We start from the raw sequence: 21,189 nt of genomic DNA, 5'->3' as shown, positions 1-21,189 counted from the left end.
CACGCAGCAAGCAGAGCAATACCTGTGTTATCTGGCATCAGGGGTCCCACCTGAGAGAATTTTCTAGTTTCTCCCTGATTTGCCAGAGCTTTGTTTGTATGCCAACCTTTTGGAGAAATAAACATTTCTAATATGTGCCACACATGTTCTGGCAGCTTTAAATAGCATGTTGGATCCCCCATCAAACTTTTCCTTGTTGACTCAGGGTCCTCATTATAAGCGCCAGGTTCTGCTAGGAGCTGCAGGGCAGCTATGCCCTCCAGGCCTCTTAAAGCAGTGTTTTAACATTTGAAGTGGATACTTGTTAGTGGTTGTGAAATAAACATTATTTCTTTTAAACATCTTTATTGGAGTATAATTGCTTTACAATGGTGTGTTTCTGCTTATGTGAAATAAACTTATTAGGCCAGGTCAGCATTTTCTGAAAAGTGGACTAGAACAGGATACAATAGGATAGGATAGGATAGGATAGGATAGAATAGAATAGAATAGAATAGAATAGAATAGAAAATATCAGGGTATATTGAACATAGCAAGAGTAAATATTGTTCTTTGAAATTTCTGTTTTAGTTATGTGTATGTGTGTACTGGTTTGCAATGCAAAATGTATTACTGTGGATTGTTGTCAAAAAAGTTTGCAAAACACTCTTAAAAGTTACAAGATCTGAAATACATCCCTACATATAATTAAGAAGTATTTTTCACAAATGTTTGACCACAGCACACAGTGAAAAATACACACACACACACACGCACACAGTTTCACAAGAGAGTACTTACCATTACTACACAAGAAATACAATGATATTTCTATTTCTATTTCATTTTCCAAAGATGCTGGTCACCCCCCACTGAAATGATTTCACTTCTCTTTAATGGGTGGTAACCGAGTTTGAGAAACTGCTAGTTTTTGTTTATTTTATAATTTTCCGATCTTCTCCCTCTGTCAGGAAGACATGCCATCTCTCAGGGACTTGCTACGTCCAGCAATCCTCTGCAAAGGCCCCAGACACCTTGAAACCCCCTAGCCTCATTGGTGAGTCTGGCCCATCAGGACACTGGACTCCTAGCTCTGTCCTTTCTGGGGGACTGAGGTGTGCAGAAATGCTGTTGTCAAAGTTAACAGCACGTGGGCTTCTCCACTGTCACCCACTTAAACTGGGATGGGACACACATACCTGGGTGACTTGGGGTTCCCGTCTCTGCATAGAAACGCCTGAGCAGCTCCCGCCGATCCGCCTTGGTAGGTTAATATTGGGACCTGCCTCTTCAGAACACCTTGAAAATAAAGGCAGAGGGCGGAGCCATCAGCCCTAGTGCTGCGTTTGGGGAATTCATTTTGGCTTTTCAAAAGCTTCTTTGGAAAGTATCCATTAGTTACCATTATTGAATCACATCTACCTGTAGAATACTTTGCTAGGTAAGCCAAGACTTAGACACAGAGGATACTGAAGTTTACTTTCAGTCCTGAGTAAACCCTAGAGCTGGCCGGCATGGGAGTGGAATCGGGCTAGTGTCACCAGTCTTGTAGGTGAGCAAATATGCTGCACACAGATGCCCGCAGTACCATGTGACCAGAGCCCTATCCTGGCGCGCTGCCATCGTGAGTGCTGGGGACTCGGTTAGGTGCCCGTCGTGACAGTGAGCCAGCTCTCTGCTAAGCATGTGACACGCAGACTCTCAATTTTCACAACAATTATGTGTGATAAGAACCATTATTTCCCCATTTTACAGAGGAGGAAAACTGAGGCTTAGAGATGTTAAATGACTTGGGCAAAGCCAAGTAGGTAGATTGGTGTCGTGACTAATTCCCAACTTAAGTTCTCATCTGTTCCCCAACCCCACCCCCTTGACTATCTTTAGGGAAGTTCAAGAAAACAGAGGAAAAATCCCAGCGTCTGGGCCTTGAGTTAATTATTGGCATCAAGTGATTTCCAAAGTGAATTTGACTCTTAAAAATAGCACACTTTCGGACTTCCCTGGTGGTGCAGTGGTTGAGAGTCTGCCTGCCGATGCAGGGGACATGGGTTCGTGCCCTGGTCCGGGAGGATCCCACATGCTGTGGAGCGGCTGGGCCTGTGAGCCACGGCCGCTGAGACTGCGCGTCCGGAGCCTGTGCTCTGCAACGGGAGAGGCCGCAACAGTGAGAGGCCCACGTACCACAAAAAAAAAAAAAAGCACACTTGCTAATTGTAATAATAATACATATTATTGTAGAATATGTGGAACACACACACAAATCCCATAATAAAATAAAATTGATTTGGTTTCCATTAACTAACCCCCCTCAGAGCCTTTTGAGGTAGAATCTTTGCATATTCGCTGGCCCAGGACGAAGTCTTATCCAGAGGCTAACAGAAGGCCTGGGACGGGGATGGTGCACCCAGTACTCACGGTCCTGCTGGTTCTGCAGGAGCTCCTGGACTGCTCTGTGGCCCAGCAGCAGTATCAAGGGGCGGTTGGGGGAGCTTTGGTTACCCCCATAAGCTCCATCATCAGCCCCTCACCCCCTCACATAAAGCCAACCCAAATAAGCACCTTGTCTATGTTAAAACCATATGGCCTCGAGACAACTGCTTCCCACCCCAGCTGCCCCACGTTGTCACCCCAAGCCCTTTGGGAGCTGTCGCGGCCACCCCAGTGGGTCGATGGGGCAAGCTGAGGGCAAGGAGCTGTCAGAGATCCTGAAGTGCCCCTACCGGGGCTCTCCCAACCCCCCTTCTCCAGTTCCACCCCCCGCCTAGGGGGAAAGACAAGTGGAGGGCAGTAGGTCCATCAAGGGATACTCCTGAGGCACAGTCTATGTGTGACGTGACACCCCGGGGAATGGGGGGCAGTCACGACAGGTCGAAAGACCCAGCCCCTCTGTGTGCTGTGAGGGGCAGGCTGTTGGCCCCGCAAGGGGGTTGAATAGAACCAGACAACAATTCCTGGCTGTGTGACCTTGGGCAAGCCATGGGACCTCTCTGAGCTTTGGTTTCCCCCTCTGCAGAATGGGGTCAATCAGGCCCTCTCCCAGGATTGCTGTGGACGCAATGGTGTGATGTTTGCCAAGCACCAAGCTGGGGGCCTGGCACAAAGCAGGTGCTGTGTAAAGCCTGGCTCTTTATTTCTTTGAAATTGGATTGAGGATACAGGATACTAGTAAGACGGGGCAGCAGGGAGCCACACAGGGTGGGGAACATAGCATATCCCCAAGGGGGCCGCACAGAGAGAAAGAAGCCCGGGCAAGGAAGGTCGGGGCAAGAGGAGACCCTGCACCTAAGCTATAAAGAACCAATTTGTCAATTTATCTTCAAGACAGGGAATCAATGACTGAATTTTCTTCTTTAAACCTTTCCCAGGCTTCACATAAAAAAAGAACTGAAATCATTGACATTAAAAGGCCAAATTGCTTCTACTTTCTTCGTCCACATGTAATGAAAGTTGTGCAAAATCTAATACAGCGAATTCCAAATTCCAAGCCACTGTGTGGGCAAGACCCAGTTCTGAGCGGAGGTCCAGCATGGAGCCGGCGGTCAGGTGAGCAGGAGGGCAGAGTGACTTCTGGGAAAGTGGGCAGCAAAAAACACCCAGCAGGGCGGTGGCCAGATGGAAGAGCCTGCTGGCCTGTGAAGCAGTGGGCACAGTTGGCTGTCCCTTCTCCTTGGTGACAACACGGTCCTTGGTTTTCCTCCTTCCTCAGTGCTGATCCTTCTTGGACGAAGGACCCTGCTCTTCCCCTTGACCTCTGGGCATGGAGCGTCCCAGGGCGCAATCTGGGTCCTTCTCTCTGTCTCCACTTACTCCCTCCATGATGTCATCCAGTGTCTTGACTTTGAGGCCATCAATATGGCAACTGTTCTCCAGTTTCTCTTTCCAGCCCAGATGGCTCTCCTGAACTCGACTCGTGGATCTGATTGCCTGCTCTCTTCCCCACTTGCACGTCTAATAGGTACCCACACTTTCAGTTACCTTTACCCAGGCTCAAACTTGCACTCTTATAAATTTTTTCAAATTGTAATTGTGGTAAAACACACCTAACGTAAAATTTACCATCTTATCCATCTTTAAGAGTACCGTTCTCTGGCGTTAAGCACATTCACATCATCGTGCAAGTATCCCCACCATCCATCCCCAGAACTTCGGGCCTCTCACTGTTGTGGCCTCTCCCTCCCATCGCGGAGCACAGGGTCCAGACGCGCAGGCTCAGCGGCCATGGCTCATGGGCCCAGCCGCTCCGCGGCATGTGGGATCCTCCCGGACCGGGGCACGAACCCGTGTCCCCTGCATCGGCAGGCGGACTCTCATCCACTGCACCACCGGGGAAGCCCCATCCCCAGAACTTTTACATCTTCCCAAACTGAAGCCCTGTACCCATTAAACACTTACTACCCCTTCCCCCGACCCCAGTCCCCAGCAACCACCATTCTACCCTTTGTCCCTGTGATTTTAATTACTCTACCTACCTCATATAAGTGGAGTCATACAGGTTTGTCTTTTTGTGACTGGCTTATTTCACTCAGCATAATGTCCTCAGGGTTCATCTGTGTTGTAGCAGGTGTCAGAATGTCCTTCCTTTTTAAGGCTGAGTAACATTCCACTGTATGTATAGACCACACTGTGTTTATCCAGTCATCCGTTAATGGACGCCTGGGTTGTTCCCACCTTTTGCCTCCTGTGAACAATGCTGCTGGGTGTGCAAACGGGTGTGGAAATATCTGAGTCCCTGCTTTCCGTTCTTTTGGGTACATGCCCAGAAGTGGCATTGCTGAATCATATGGTATTTTCTATTTTTAATTTTTTGAGGAACTGCCATACTGTTTTCCACAGCGGCTGCCCCATTTTACACCCTCACCAACAGGGTGCAAGGTCAGGCCTGCTCCACCATGGTCTTCCCTGTCCCAGTCCACGCCAGTTCCATCCTCTCAGTCCCCTGCCCCGAACATGAGAGCAGTCACGACTCTACCTTCGAAACATAGACAGATCTGGCTGCTTCTCACAACCTCCATCTCTACCATTCATCTCTTTGGGGTCCCCTGAAACCAGAGTCTGAGACAAAGACTTGGGTGCAGGTGGTTTATTTGGGAGATGATCCCAGGAGGGAACAGGGACAGTGAGGACGGGAAGGAGGAAAAGCCAACAGGAGGGTCTGTGCCTTTTCAAGGCAATGGGGTCTCAGTTCCTCCGGGACCTGCGTGTCTCCAAAAGACGGGAGGCAGGACGGCAGCTCCCACCCTCCACGGGTTGAGGGGGCCCTGGAGGCATTAGTCCCCATACTTCCAGGCTGGGTGGTTTTGCAGGGGTTTTTGGAGAATTCCCCACAGAGCACTGGCCTGGGCCGTCTGTGTGACTCAGAGCTTCCACCCCAGCTGTGGCTGAAATCACTGGGGGAACAGAAGGACTCGCCACAGGGCACCAGCCTCATCTCCCACCTGCCGTAACCTGGCCCATCTCCTGTCCCTATGTCTTAAGCCTGCCGGCCCCCACTCCACCTCATGGCCATTGTCACAGCCAGGGACACTCTTCCCGCAGCCAGCCCAGGCCTCACTCTTGCACCCACTTCAAGCCTTGCTCACATGGCACCCTGTCCAGGAGGTCTTCCCTGACCCTCTTGTTTAAGAGAGCAGCCCACACCTGTGCACCCCCTTCACGCCTGGCCTATCACTCCCCGTCCCCCTGGTCCCGGGCCACTCTATTCCATAGCGTATCACCTTCTAACACACTATACACGCACTGTATTATTTTCCTATGCTGTTTACCGTCTCCATGACTCCATGAGGGCAGGGTGGCTGTCAGTCTGGTTCACCGATGGATCTCAAGAGCCTTAAAGAGCGCCTGGCACATATTAGGTACTCAATACCCACTTATCATGTGAAATGGGTTCTGTATGTCCAGACACAGCCTTTTCACAACTTCTAACGTAGCAGGCGCTTTAGGATATGGCTTCCTGAGGTGGAAGCCCTTTTTAGAGGCTAAGAAGACAAAAACACTTCTCTGAAGAATGCATTTTGAGGGACACAGAGAGACAGGCAGTCGGAAGCGCCGTAGAGTCACCAGGCTCCTGGCTGACGCCTGAGTGACACCCACAGAACGACGAGAGATGAGGAGCAGCTGTTCACCCTGCACCCTAGGCCGGTCCTGACACACTGACAGCAGCGCCCCAGGCTCGTATGGTCAGCACTCTCGGCCCTGATGCCCATCTGGGTGTTCTGGGAACCTGGGAAGCGTGGGGCATCCTGCCCATTTGGGCTTTGTGGGACACGGCTGTCTCAGCCTCTCCACCACTCTATTCTCGACCATTCTACCCTCAACTCGGGGGTCCAAGCCTGTCCCGGGCGGCTCAGTGTCCTCTGCAGGTCACCCCTGCCTCTCACGGGGGAAGCATGTGCACGGGGCCTGGTGGACCCGGCTTCAAATTCCAGCTCATCATCCCCTCCTGGTTAAATCACCTGGCCCTCTCAGAGCCTCAGTCTCTTCATCTGTAAAATGGGGATAATGCTGTTTATAGCAAAGAGTTGTTCTGAGTGTTAAGGAAAACGCCCCGTGTCAGGTGCATAGCACTGTGCCTGGGCACCCGGAGGAAGTCCCACAAACGCTGATTCCCTCCACCCTCCGCCCACGAAGCCTCATCTGGGTAAAGGGACTCCCCTCCTCTCACTGCTCACCTCGCTGGACAGCCTCGTCAACAAGCTTCTTGTGCAAATTCAAGGCTCTCTGGTCAACGACCATGGAGACCCCCTTCCCCCAGGCCTGCAGGAAGGCAGCCAGAGCCACGGCTCCCGGCGGGCACTCTGTCTCTTCTGGAGGCTCGTGGTTGAGATGCTCAGGGAAGTCGGTGGTGAGGGGCACAGAGCGGGCGTGGGACGGAGACCGGGAGGCCCGCAGCAGCTCGCCTGGACGGAGCAGGTGCCCGATCCCCCGGCTGCCTAAAATTACGCAAAAACAAAATCAAATCGCAAAATCACATAACTGTGTTTCAAGTAGCATCTTATGGGGACAGTAGCTTGGTTTTTTGTTCGTTTGTTTGTTTTTGTTTCAGAAGTGGATTTGAAGGTGTGGCAGACCCCTCCCGGGCCAGTTGAGAAGGGTCACTGGGTAAGGGACCCATCAGCCTCTCTTTCAGTTAAGTGTGGCCTCGAGACCAGGTCCTCTCCATGTGACAATTGGAGAGCAGTGGAAAGAGAGTGGGAGTGGTGATGTGGGCTCCCCCTGGCCTGGTCATACACCTCCAGTCTCTACTCCAAGCTCTTCCCTTCCCGGGAGCTGGGCTGTTGACAGCCAGCGCCCCCTGGGGGTCTCACTATGGGATGCGGAGCTGCTGGGTCCCTGAGTGTCCGCGAGGGAGCAGATTCCCCTCCTGCAGAGCTGGAACACTCACCCTGGAGGACCCGCCCTGGACCGTTGTGTGAAAGAGGCACACATTTCTGCTGTATTTGAGCAAAGCCTCTTGGGGGTCATTTGTTAGAGCAGTTTAGCAAGCTCTAACCAATACAGGGAATACAGAAGGAGGAAGGGAAACAGGGCTGTCTTAGCTGGGGATTCCCCCAAAGCAGACCCTAAGACAGGGGCTTGGGGGCAGGTATTTCAGTGGAGAGGGAGCCCAGGAAAGAAGTCAGAAGAGGGAGGAGGTGAAAAGCCATGAAAGGATGTGTGAGTGAGCAGGTTAACTCCGAAGGCAACGGCGGCTCAATCCTGCTCGAGATCCTCTAAGAAACCAAGCAGGGCTTCCCTGGTGGCGCAGTGGTTGAGAGTCCGCCTGCTGATGCAGGGGACACGGGTTTGTGCCCCGGTCTGGGAAGATCCCACATGCCGCAGAGCGACTGGGCCCGTGAGCCATGGCCGCTGAGCCTGCGCGTCCGGAGCCTGTGCTCCGCAACGGGAGAGGCCACAGCAGTGAGAGGCCTGTGTACCGCAAAAAAAAAAAAAAAGAAAAAGAAACCAAGCAGTAGCCCCTGGGGACTGTCCTGCCAGAGGACAGGGAGACTGAGCAGTACGCACCAGCTCTGCCCCCTACTGGGTGAAGGCTGCCCGTCGGGGCGTTGACTCCCTGGCACTTCGGGGCTGCGCCTGCTCTCCTGGAGAAACAGAGAGACCCGAGGCCCAGGTGGGAAGCTGATGTGCTGGGAACCGCCCACTGCAGCTGCAGTGAACCGGGGGGTGGGGGGTGGGGGTCGGTTGGGCCGGGCACCAGCTGCATCCTACAAATGCCACCGTGGCTGCCAAGCCAGTCCCAGAAGGCAGCACAGCCTCCGGACTCTCATCACATACCATTGTGCCTTTGTCCATGCTCAGGCCACCTCGGGGCGTATCTGTGCCGTGGAAGGGGGGGATGTGACTTAGAACCCCCACCCCAGCTGCGGCTGAAATGAGGGGGGAGGCCTAAGGGACGCGGGGGGCGTCAACTTGCATTCGAGGTACCTGGACAACGTGGAGGGACACAGGGTGTGGATTCTGATTATGGAGGAACAGCTCCAGATTCAGCATCTGGAAACGTACAATCAAGTCCAGGCACTGGCACATCACAGCTGCGTGACCTTGGCCTCGTCCTTTGATGGCTCTGAACATCAGTTTTCCTACATGGAGCTGGGGGTGGTCCAGGTGGAGGAAGGCTGTGAGGCAAGGGCCCCTCACGTACCGCCCGTGGGAGTGGAAACGGGAACATCTGTCTGGAGGGTGATTTGTACCTTAGATTTGTACACTCCACTGGAGCCAGCAATTTACTTCTAGGAATTTATCCTAATAAAGTGATCATGGGTATGTACACAAATGTAGTCATAAGGATGTTCATTGCAGCATTGCTTGTGGTGTCAAATAATAGGCTATTAATAAAATGGTAGAACATTCATAAAATAGAATTCTATGCAAACACTATAAAGGATGTTGTGGTGATATTTAATGATATAGAAGGATGTTCACAATATATTTAAAAGGGAAAGAAGCAAGTCCTAAAATAGTATCACAGTATGATTCCAATATATATATTGGAATATACATATATACATGTGTGTGTGTATATATATATACATTCAGTCTTATAGGTTCAAGACTGAAGAAAAAGACTTTAAGGGCAAACATAAAACTGTTAATAATGGTTAATTGTGATGGGATCCTGGTAATTTTTATTGCCTCTTTCATGTTTTCTGATGTTTCTACAATAAAAATGAATTACTGTTGATAAGTGGGGAGAAGAATAACAACATCTTAAAAGAAAAAAATTGGAGGCTTCCCTGGTGGCACAGTGGTTGAGAATCTGCCTGCTAATGCAGGGGACACGGGTTCGAGCTCTGGTCTGGGAGGATCCCACATGCCGTGGAGCAACTAGGCCCGTGAGCCACAACTACTGAGCCTGCGCATCTGGAGCCTGTGCTCCACGACAAGAGAGGCCGCGATAGTGAGAGGCCCGTGCACCACGATGAAGAGTGGCCCCCGCTTGCCACAACTAGAGAAAGCCCTCGCACAGAAACGAAGACCGAACACAGCAAAATAAATAAATTAATTAATAAACTCCTACCCCCAACATCTTCTTTAAAAAAAAAAAAAAAAGAAAGAAAAAAATTGGAATGTAATCTATTTAATAGGATGTGGTGAGCACCGATAGAGAGAAGAGGGGAGAGAGACCTTTGTCAACTTGAAAGCAGTCCATGCATCTATGATGATGTTATCATTAGCACAAACATTACCATTATAAACCTGCATTTCTTCATCTTCTCCAGGCACCCCAAATGCCAGCCATTTGAGGTCCTCTCAAAAATGACTGAGTGGCTCTATTATTAGGCTCAGTGACTGGTGTTCAATATATGGCCATCAACCTTATACCTGCTTATTTAATACAGTGGGAATCAGAAGCCTCTGCTGTTCTTGAGGGTTAAAGACGTTCCTTGATAAACAATATTGGCACCTCTGGACAGTCATAAATCTGCCTATCCCCCGAGCCTCATGCTTCAAGCCTTGACACACAGTTCACCCAAGCACTGAGGGTACTGCTGTGGACGACCTCCCAGATCATTTTGATTAAGCAACGGGAGCACCGTGTCTGCAGTAAATTTGCTTCCCAGTTACTTCTTTATCTGAGCTAATGGCAGAGCTAATAACACATCTTCCCTCATGACGCTTGTACTGAGCGGGAGAGCCGTCAGCCTGGGTAAGCATGTTTGTGAGACAGAAAGTATTGCAGAAGTTTTAAAACTATTCACCAAGGAGACCAGCTATGTCAGAGACTCTGTGTATACACAGCCACGACTCTACGTACGTGTGTGTCCTGAAAGGTGCCTCGGTAATGAGCAGGTATCCCAAATTTACTGTGCGTTTTCGTGTAAAGGAAACTGTGTTTTCTGCAGCATGAATGAATGAATGAGTGAATGAACGAACAGACAAGCACCTTCCAGCAAACCTCCTCCTAACTGGAACCAGCAGACCCCTACTGGACCCCACCAGCCCTGTCTCATGTCTAGAAAGTCAGCGGCTCTCAAACCACAGAAGGGCTATCTTCTGAGACACCAAATACAATATATATGTCGGCTGCAAACTGTGGTGAGGTTGTCTCTGCAGGGTCCTGCCCCACCAAGGATCCACTGAGGAGGATCAATCCAACCCCCTCCCCACCTCCTGTCTCCGCTGCCCGGTGCACAAAATCTGGTCTACGCCCAACCCCAGGCAATGGCACAAAAGAAGATGATTAGGGACATTATTACGGAATGACGGATGACATTGGTTAAATGGTGGTAGTTGACTACCTAGGAACCATTCCTCTCCCTTTTTCTTCCCTAGTCAACCCCAATTTAGTTCTGGATGGGAACGTGCCCACCTCCCAAACTCCCTCATACGTTGAGTGTTGAAAATTTGGGGGAAAAAAATGAAGAAAACAAAAATCATCCACAATCACGCTATCCAGAGATCTTCACTGTTAGTATTTTGGTGCATTTACTTCTTTTCCGGATTCATGCACAGTATTAGCATTAAAAAAAAAATCATACTGTAAATACAGTTGGCATGCTGCTTTTTCCCCTGAACATTCATCAGTGATGAACTTCTCCAGGTCCTTGAGGTGTGACTGCTTGGTTTCTTACCTAGGTCGATGGCAATTATCATCTCCAGTTCTCTGATCTTCTGAGCGACTGAAGCTGACACCATGCTGCAGTGCAAAGGATCCTGGGAAATGTGATGGATCTCTGGCATTCCCTCAGGGGTGAGACATCTGGCTGGAGCTGCTGTACCCTTCAGGTCAGTCATAACTGTGCAACCCAGTGAGCTGGTGAAAGCCAGGGGCATTTCTAAGGCACACAACAGGAGGGGCTGAGCCCAGACCACTTCATCAAACCCTGTCCATGACCATCTAGCCCACCGTTAATGGGAAAGATGGCGCCCATGCCTTGACTTAGCCAACGGCACTCCTTAACCATTTGTTGGCACCAGGTCAGAACAAGCTGGCTTACGACTAAATCAAGTTCCACATTAACGGGGGCCCCAGATTTTTAGGAAAGTGAAGATGGGTTGAGTGTGGGCAAAGAAGTGAGGTACCCACAGCTACAGTTGGGGCTCTAGGAGTTTCCACCAATGCAATCCCATGGATATCAGAAAGTACTTACTAAACATGTACAACGCATCAAGCCATCTTGCTTTACTTTGCAGCCGTTGTTAGATCTGCTGACAAATAGTTCTCTCTGAACATAGCTTCTATTTTTCTCATGTCCCGTATATTTTGTTTTGGTTTATGCTAATTTTTTAAAATTTTTTTGTGGTACGCGGGCCTCTCACTGCTGCGGCCTCTCCCGTTGCGGAGCACAGGCTCCGGATGCACAGGCTCAGCGGCCACGGCTCACGGGCCCAGCCGCTCCGCGGCATGTGGGGTCTTCCTGGACCAGGGCACAAACCCATGTCCCCTGCATCAGCAGGCGGACTCTCAACCACTGCGTCACCAGGGAAGCCCTATGCTAATTTTGTTCTCCCCCACTAGATTCTGGGCAACGGATGCCCTGTAGCACAGTTATTAAGACAGGACTTTGCATGGTGAACACACTTGAGCAGGAGATGTGACTTTGTCCTCTGTAAACCTGTTTCTTCAACTGTAAAATAATGATAATCCCTCATCTGGTTGTTGTCAGAAGTGAACTGGAAAATGCACATAAAAGTGTTTCGCAAAGTGCCTGGTCCAGTGTAAGCCCTCGGTATAAGTGATGCTTTGCATTATTGAACCAGGTGCTATATCTTATCCATTCTCATGTCCTTGTGCCTGGCCTGTTAGGTGCTTAATCCTCACTATAACTTAATTTAGACCTTCTGCTTTCTTCAGTGTCATTATGATCCTTGAGTACTTCAACCCCACTCAGATGTATAGTCCCAGAGAAGAGGGACCATGGCTTATCCATCTCACAGGTGCACACAGTAAGTGCTCAATCAATGTAGACATGAATTGAGTAAGTAACAACGTCTTGGATTTCACAGGAAACTGTAAAATTTCTCAGATCTAACAGAAAGCCAAAGTCAGCCAACACTTCAGAAGGAAAACCTACTGACAGATGCGTCAAGCATTCTAACTTAACTTTCAGCTGTGATAAAAAGTGGAAGAACTAAGGATTTCGATGAATGCAATTGTTTTTCTGTGTCTGGGGCAAAACCTAAAATTGGTCACTCTAAAGCCATCACACACTAGAACAGTCAGCTCGAAGTGTGACATGGGGTTTTGGCCCATCTGTGGTGAGATGTGCAGCAATTAATCTATTGCTAATAGAAGTTGAAATATTGAAGTTTGAGCATGATTTTTATAAACTAGAAAGATTCAAGGTGGTCCCTGACCAATGATGCCAATTCCCTCCGAGGTTAGAGTAACAGCCCCCTTAAGCCCAGACATACTGCAGGCGCTGACAGCTTCGAGACTGGTCAGCTGAGAAGGCCAGAACACTGGGATCCCAGCCGCAGTAAGAGCTCTTCTCCAGGGCATCCCCCTGGCAGGGGACAGGAGAGGGCTGAGACCATCGTGCTGGAGGATGTTTACGGTGGGTGTGTGGATGTGTGTACACACGTGAGCACACACACACTTGTAAATGACCACAAGCTCCCTGAGAACTGCACCTTGTCTCCTGTGGCATTTTATTCCTAAGATCTGGGCACAGAGTAGGCTCCCAATACATTTGTGTGAATAAACGAATAGAATCCCCTGGATCTTGGTGTTTATGCCCTATCGCCATATTAGAGATAATCTTCCCCTATCATGAGGCCATTCTAATAGCTAAGCGCCCATGAATGCTTTAAAAATAAATTGAAAGTAGCACTAAATTCTATTATTTGTAGTGCAAGCCGGGCTGACCTGGCTAGAACCTTCCTCTGTCTACAACAATGGGTTGCAACAGTTATTTTTAACGTCTCTGTCACATCCTTACCTTACTGTGTGCTAGTTAGGGGGCCCTCGTGTGTCGCTTCAGTGTAATAGCACCCTTGGCCTTTGAAAAAATGGACCGACAGTATTGCTTTCAAACACCAGGCAAATACCACGTGAAATGCTTTGCTTAATTGAGTTGCTTGCCTTCACCTTTGCTCTCAAAGCCCCACTAACCTCCAAGATGTCTCAAAATATCAAACAAAACTTTGGCACTTCTGTTAGATTGGACCGTGAGCCTTCCTCTGATAGAAATATATTTAATCAAAACATATTTGAGCTGAAAGACAAGCTTCTCTGGTGAGACCCAGCACTGGGATGAAAAACAGTCAGAAAGATCTTTGCTGTGGGATATAGGCCTGTGTTTTATGACTTTATTCCTTAAGTCATTGCACCATAAGCCTGTGCATTCAGGAACTGGAAACCCACCCAATTCCCTCCTAGGTCAGAGTAACAGCCCCCTTAAGCCCAGACGTACTGCAGGCGCTGGCAGCTTCAAAACTGGTCAGCTGAGAAGGCCAGAACAATGGAACATGCCCTGGCTGACACACCACAGGCTCCCCGTGGTCAGGTTTGGAAAGATCTTTGATACCCAACAAAGGAATTCATCTGCATTTGTGAACATGTTCTTTTTTCATACCTTGCCATTGAAAATTGGGGAATCACTTTCAACCATTTTAAGTGTGTGCATCCAAAGAGCACGGACTGTTTCTGGATTGTCAATGAGGATGCTTAATCTTAAAAATAAAAATTATTTAAAAATTGTCTTATATTAAAAAAAAAAAGGGACCTCCCTGGTGGTCCAGTGGTAAAGAATCTGCCTTCCAATGCAGGGGACGCGGGTTCGATCCCTGGTAGAGGAACTAAGATCCCACATGCCACGGGGGAACTAAGCCCGTGAATCACAACTACTGAACTCGTACGCCTCAGCAAGACAGCCCGCATGCAGCACACTGCAGAACCTGAGAACTCCGGAGCCCGCGCACCACAACTAGAGAGAGAAAACCCGCACGCCACAAGTAGAGAGAAGCCTGCATGCCACAATGAAGACTCGATGCAGCCAAAAAGTAAAAAATAAACTAAATAAAAAAAAATAAAATATTTTTAAAAATGGAAGAAGAAAGTGAATTGCACTGGGTCCTGCACTGGCTGGTACTATCTGATTTGAACATGTTGAGTAGTTTATGGTTCTTTCTCCAAGAGCAGCTCTAGTCACAGAACCACTGTAAACTGGAGAAGCCCAGGGAGGACGCCAGGAGTCAGGACTTTACCAACCCAGAATGCTTGCTGACCTCTAGTCCATTTTGAGGTGCATAGTTTCAGAGCATGGAATCTTAAATGCTTGGTGTGGTCGCTGGAGGAGACTAGGGGGCATTTAGTCCAACACTGTCATCATACAGGTTGAGATTTTCAGCGTATCTTGGTGCAGACCGAGTCACATAACCTAGACAGAAACTCTGCTGCTTGACGACCAACAGCATCCCTACCCCTGGCCGATCTCAGAGCGCTCACGAAGACAGCAAAGATGGATGTACTGGGTTCGATTCATCCCACTAATGATAAAACGGCCGACACTCTGCTCTGGGTGGTCCTGAGACCGTCTTTCTGTGAGGGAGGTGACAAGTGCTGATTGCATTTTTACAGAAGGCCGGGCTTTGTCTGATTTTGTTTGTTAAGCAGCTGAGTGAGTTCAATTACTCTGAACTCTGACTCTCACCCAAGACCCAATCCCAAGCTCTCATCAGGCCCTCTGAGAGCCTCCAAGAGGCCTGGGAAGCTTCCACGCTTGAATCTGCTCACTTGCCATCAGACTGAGTTAATACACTGGGGATCAATGGCTTTTGGTTCAAGTTAACATTTGGAAGTGAGCTGTCCCCTGCCCAGATATGCCACTGAACAATTGCCTAGATTAGCAGTTACTATGATTTCAAATTTCAAGACAAATAGCTCTGCTGACATCCTCCACCACCTGCTTCCCCAACCCCTGGTTCACTTGAAGTTCACAGGGACCAATGGATGAGGCTGGCTGTTCTGCCAAGGGTGCCACCTTCAGGCCTGAAGGGCACCTGCAAACCCAGCCCTGGTGCTACTGCAGGAATCTGGGTCTTGTCCAGGGCCTTAACCCCCAGGACCGCTGGGAAAGATGAGGACAAGTCAGGGGAACTCAGGAACACAGCAAGTTCCCGTCTTCTCAGGCAGAAGTCCACGTGCAGCTGTCAGAATCATGAACGAGAGTGGACACTGACCTGGGTCGCCAATGAGAACCGGTTGTCCATGCTCACCCCCCACGGAGCAACAGGCCTGCACCAGCCATTACAGTTTGTCCTTGGGAACTGGCCTCACTGTGACCACCAGAGGGCAGCAAAAGCCAGCAATGGTGGCACAAGGCACCTCTGTCAAGAAATCAGGTGAAAAAATGTTAAAAAATAGAAGCAGCACGGATGAAAGCCCTCAGGACCAAGAGCTCAAAGCAGCTCAGTGAAGGAGGAGGTCCAAGTAGCCATCATAAAGATATAGCTTCTACTTTTATGTGACATAGAGTTGAGGAAGATTGCTGGTAGTTATTGGTCTAAACCAGAGAATCTTAATTTTGTACTCACCCTGGACCCCTTTGGAAGTCTGGTGCAGCTATGGACCTGCGTAGTAGTATTTTTAACAGTGTAAAAGGAAATGCATAGGATTACAAAGGAAACCAATTATGCTGCAAAAGCAGTTATCAAATTATGAAAAAACTACCATATGGTGATAGGTATGCTTCTTCATTAGCAATTCAAGCAAGGAACAAGATGGCAGACCTACCCTTGGAATTTTGAAGTAGTGATCAACATACAGGATATATATATATAGATAGATAGATAGATAGATAGATAGATAGATAGATAGATTTTTTTTTTTTTTTTTTGCGGTACGCGGGCCTCTCACTGCCGTGGCCTCTCCCGTTGCGGAGCACAGGCTCCAGACGCACAGGTCCAGCAGCCACGGCCCATGGGTCCAGCCGCTCCGCAGCACGCAGGATCCTCCCAGACCGGGGCACGAACCCACGTCCCATGCATCGGCAGGCAGACTCCCAACCACTGCGCCACCAGGGAAGCCCCCATACAGGATATTTCTGAGATGTCAGGAAGGACTGAGTGTGACATGAGCATGTCTGTGATTTCTCTGGGCAGCCACCAAATCACAGGGGCTGCTGACGTGGTGCTGGTTTTTTCTTTTTTTTTTTTCATTACAATCATAAGGGAAGGAAACACTCAATTTCAGTTTGAGGCTATGAAAAAAAATGCAAATTTTTTCCCCACCCAATTTCATAGACCCTCTGAATTTTCTCCGCCGACCTCAAGGGGCCCGTGAACGCAAATGAAGACCTCTAGGAGAATCAGAGGCAGAGGGTCCCCAGGAAGCGGGAGCCTCGAAGGAGGCCCCAGGGTCTCCTCTGCCCTATGAGTCCACAGACCCCACTGAGCCCTGCTCACTCCTCCTGCCTCAGTAGAAGCTGCCCAGGATGACCTGTGTGACTTTCCCTGCTTATGTTGGTTTTTCCCCCCGACCCCCGAATGTTTTCTGGTCCCTGTAGTGGGGCTTATGAAAGCTTCAGGCCATGGCCAGGAGGATATACCACTGGGACAGTCTTGGCAACTGCCTGAAGGGCGTGCTGTTAGCACCCTGTCAGCAGCAGGATGAAACCTTGGTGTGCCTGCCAGGTTGATGTCTGAAGAACAGCACGCAGGAGGGAGCACATGCCAGGGACACTCACAAGAGACCGGCAGCACTCCTCAAGGCCAAGGCGCCTCCTTCTGGGGGACTCCCTGCATCCCCTCAAGGCCGCCAACTGAATCCATGATGGCAGCCTGGCCATTTCTCCCAGCAGCCAACGGGCAGAGGCATCGATGTTAAACAGAAAGCTGTCTGGTACCCACTGGGATGGTGAGGTGTGGCTAGACCGTGGCTCTGCAGAGCGCTGCCTCTGGGCAGCAATGGGCACCTCTGTGCAAAGCATCTTGTGATTGTCACACCTCCACTAGGGGCATCTTACAGATGGGAGCCAGGAGTCCTGGGTTCCAGCCTGGCTTTGGGATTTAGGCAAGCCCCTTTCTCTCTCGAGCCTCAGCTTCTGCGTCTAAAATGAAAGGCTGGCCAGGATGAGCCGCGAGGCCCTCCCAGCTCCTACCTGCCACAGACTGCGGTGTGTTCCAGGGTCAGCCCTGCAGGGGCCCAGCCAGCAGCTGCGATTCTGCACCCCCACCCCCAACCCCCGCCCCGCTTCGCAACTGTCAAGAAAACCGCTCAGACACATATTTCACACATGAAAAGCAGCACGCACTGTGGGCAGCCTCGTCTCTCATCAGAGGCAGCCTGGGCCCCTCTGGCAGGAGCCCAAACCAGGCAAGTTTTAATAAATGTCTCAGACCCAAGATGAAATCTCCAATCTGCGTCCTCCGTAAAGAAACCCGGGGCTGGCTGTTGACACTGGCTGCCCATCCATCGAGCAGAGTACATTCCCAGACTTCACACAAGTGTCCAGAAGGGGGTCAGGGGACTGAGGGATCGGGTTCTCCACTGCCTCCATCTCCCCACCCCGTGACAAGCAGTGGCTGGAATGAAACCTCACAAACACAGCAGGGAGGCAGCCCCATGGCGGGCACGTCCCCCGAGAGGCAGCCACTCTGCATTAGTGACCACCAGCGGCCGCCTCTGGCCAAGAACATGACCCAGCTTTCCTGACAGAGACGTGACCTAGCAGCTAACAGCCTGGCCAAGGCTCTGCCACAAATCCCTGGGCGTTTACCCAGCCAGGCGCACTCTCCCCGCTGCCAGGGAGCTTTTTCAAAAATCTCACTGAGGTGCCCGAAGTTAAAGGAGCCAGACAAATCCAAACAGGTTTGGTTTACACAGCACAATGATCTGTCCGGAAGGGCTTGACTCGCACTCCCAAGGGCATGCTGGGTGCTCACAGCAGTCCCAGAGGTGGGCAGGGGAGAGGCTGGTGGTCCCATTTTCCAGATGAGGAAAAAGAGCCCAGAGAGGTTAACCGCTTGTCCTGGGTTGTCCAGCTAGAAAGTGGCCAGAGCTTAGGTCTCTTGCCTCCTGCACCATGGTTCTCCCCACTGCAGGACAATACAAGATGACCCACATTCTCATGTCATTCTGCCCTTGTGGATTGCGTCCCTACCTTGTATGCACCCATGTGGCCGTGGCCTGCTGAGTCCCTTCTGGGGAGGCCCCCCTTCTCCCAGGCCCCTTCCAGGGAGAAGCTGCTGCCCAGGAGGAAGGCCACCGTGTCCTTCAGCTGCTCCAAGGACTCCTCCAGCGAGGTCAGGCTGCCCGTGCAGGTGCTGAACTTATACTTCCAGAACTGGGGACAGCCCGTCCTGGAGACACAAGGGAAAGCTCATAGGCCCCCAGACTCGGTATGGACTCTGACAATGCTTTTTTTTTTTTTTTTTTTTTTTTTGTGGTACGCGGGCCTCTCACTGCTGTGGCCTCTCCCGTTGCGGAGCACAGGCTCCGGACGCGCAGGCTCAGCGGCCATGGCTCACGGGCCCAGCCGCTCCGCGGCACGTGGGATCTTCCCGGACCGGGGCACGAACCCGTGTCCCCCGCATCGGCAGGCGGACTCTCAACCACTGCGCCACCAGGAAGCCCTGACAATGCATTTTAAAAAGGGACTGGGGAGGGAGAAGAGGACACCTGGGGCTGAAATTTCAGACACCAGCACCGAGGTGGTGAGCACAGTTTGGGGCAGGGGGCCTTGCTGGCATCCTTCAACATCCTTCATCCTTTCCGGACTGGAAACTATCCAATCAGCATGAATATACTGTAGCTCCTGCCTCTGCCCTATTATATTCCCTGTAACCTCAACCGGAAACCAGCCAAACCAGCAAGAAAAAGACAATGGCGCCCTCTCTGCCATCGAGGCGAGGCCCGCAGACCAAAGGGACAAGGAAGCTCTCAGTGCTAGCAGTGGAAAGGCCTTTCTCTGCTTTCTTAGAGAAACGCCTCCACAGGGTTGAAAGTCTTTAGTTATAAGCCTATTCTTTTTTTTTTTTTTTTTTTGCGGTACGCGGGCCTCTCACTGTTGTGGCCTCTCCCGCTGCGGAGCACAGGCTCCGGACGCGCAGGCTCAGCGGCCATGGCTCACGGGCCCAGCCGCTCTGTGGCATGTGGGATCTTCCCGGACCGGGGCACGAACCCGTGTCCCCTGCATCGGCAGGCGGACTCTCAACCACTGCGCCACCAGGGAGGCCCAAGCCTATTCTTCATTCACTCCAAAACCATTTTGCTGAGTCGCTCCTCCGTGCCAGGCACAGGCCAGGTGATGGGCTATAGTGATGGAGAGGATAACGGCCAGCCTTTAAGAAGCATGAAATCCTACTTTGGTAGGCGAGACTCCATTGAAATCAGATGCTAGCAATACAGAGCAGTGAGTGCTAACTGCCTAGATAGAGGAGTAACTCAGAGAAGGGAGAAATCTATTCTCTCCCACAAATGGGGAGATGCTGGAGCTGGGTCCTAAAGGCTGAATAGGAGTTCACCAGTTTGACAAGGAAGAAAGCACATCCTAGGCAGGGGGAGCAGCAATGTGAACAGCATGGAGGCATCAAGCCCCTAAAAGCCGCTGAGATGGCAGCATGGGAGGGGCTAGTAAAGGAGTTGACCTCGGACCCAGGTGGGGCTCTGAAGGACGCTGCCACCCCTGGAGTCCACAAATGATAAGAGAAGAATGTTCCTGGGAACTTTTTCTCTGAGGAGACGGTTGGGGATGACTGGACTGTCGGAGGGGGGTCGGTACTGAGCCAGGGCCTGATATCAAGTAAAGTACAAGCCACAGGAAGGCACCAAAGAACTTTTTCTTTTTAAAATATTTTATTTATCTATGTATGTATGTATTTGGTTGTGCTGGGTCTTAGGAGCTCCTTAGTTGTGGCATGTGGGCTCCTTAGTTGCAGCATGCATGTGGGATCTAGTTCCCTGACGAGGGATCGAACCTGGGCCCCCTGCATTGGGTGCACGAAATCTTAATCACTGCGCCACCAGTGAAGTCCCTACACTGAAGAACTTTAAACGAGGGAGTCACGTGATCAGATGTAGAAAAAGTCACTCCAGTGGGAGAGAAGATGGGGATGGGGTGGGAGAATAGCAGAGGGAAAGAGTGGGACAAGGAGAGCAGTTAAGATGTCACAGGATTTTCGGAGAGAGATGTGAGCCTGAGCTAGGAGGGCAGGAGAAATGTGGGCTCCCCAAGTGCTCCTTGGAAGCAGAATCAGTAGGGCCATTTATTCCATATGTTGTATTTTAAAAGTCTGGGAGGGCTTCCCTGGTGGCGCAGTGGTTGAGAGTCCGCCTGCCGATGCAAGGGACGCGGGTTCGTGCCCCGGTCTGGGAGGATCCCACGTGCAGCGGAGTGGCTGGGCCCGTGAGCCATGGCCGCTGAGCCTGCGTGTCCGGAGCCTGTGCTCCGCAACGGGAGAGGCCACAGCAGTGAGAGGCCCGTGTACCGCAAAAAAAAAAAAAAAAAAAAAAGTCTGGGAGAACATTCATGACAGTATTAACAATGTCTGTCTCTGGACGTAATTGCAGGTGGTTTTATTTCCTTCTTAATCCTGTGGAGTCAGGTTTCTAGCTTGGGTGACGAAGTGGACGGATGGCAGTGCCATCTGTCCAGGGCTGGACTTTCTTGGTAGTCCCAAAGATTTTTCCCAGGGCAGGGGCAGGGGCAGGGGACAGGGTTAGGAGTGGACATGCGAAGACGTCAGCCCCTTCCAAAGCAACATGGAGTGAGGCTCCATGCCAGGCACCATGGGGTCCCCGTGGTTGGACAAAGAGGTCCCTGGTGACAG

The 21,189-nt window shown here is 50.7% G+C and overlaps 1 protein-coding gene across 1 annotated transcript in view; it reads right to left on the bottom strand.

The window, feature by feature from the left end:
- DGLUCY (D-glutamate cyclase) overlaps positions 1-21,189 on the bottom strand; it is a gene marked incomplete at both ends in the record, with an annotated part of 54,336 nt that overhangs the window by 27,707 nt on the left and 5,440 nt on the right. Inside the window, 6 exon segments of the mRNA XM_079699197.1 lie at positions 1,179-1,278; positions 6,648-6,908; positions 11,049-11,252; positions 12,832-12,923; positions 16,651-16,718; positions 18,522-18,720. Of these exon segments, the coding sequence (XP_079555323.1) occupies positions 1,179-1,278; positions 6,648-6,908; positions 11,049-11,252; positions 12,832-12,923; positions 16,651-16,718; positions 18,522-18,720 (924 nt within the window).

Source organism: Hyperoodon ampullatus, assembly GCF_949752795.1.
Source record: "Hyperoodon ampullatus genome assembly, chromosome: 3".
Taxonomy (NCBI): Eukaryota; Metazoa; Chordata; class Mammalia; order Artiodactyla; family Ziphiidae; genus Hyperoodon; species Hyperoodon ampullatus.
The sequence above is the reverse complement of the archived record's forward strand: the minus strand, read 5'-3'. Positions and strand labels throughout refer to the sequence as shown.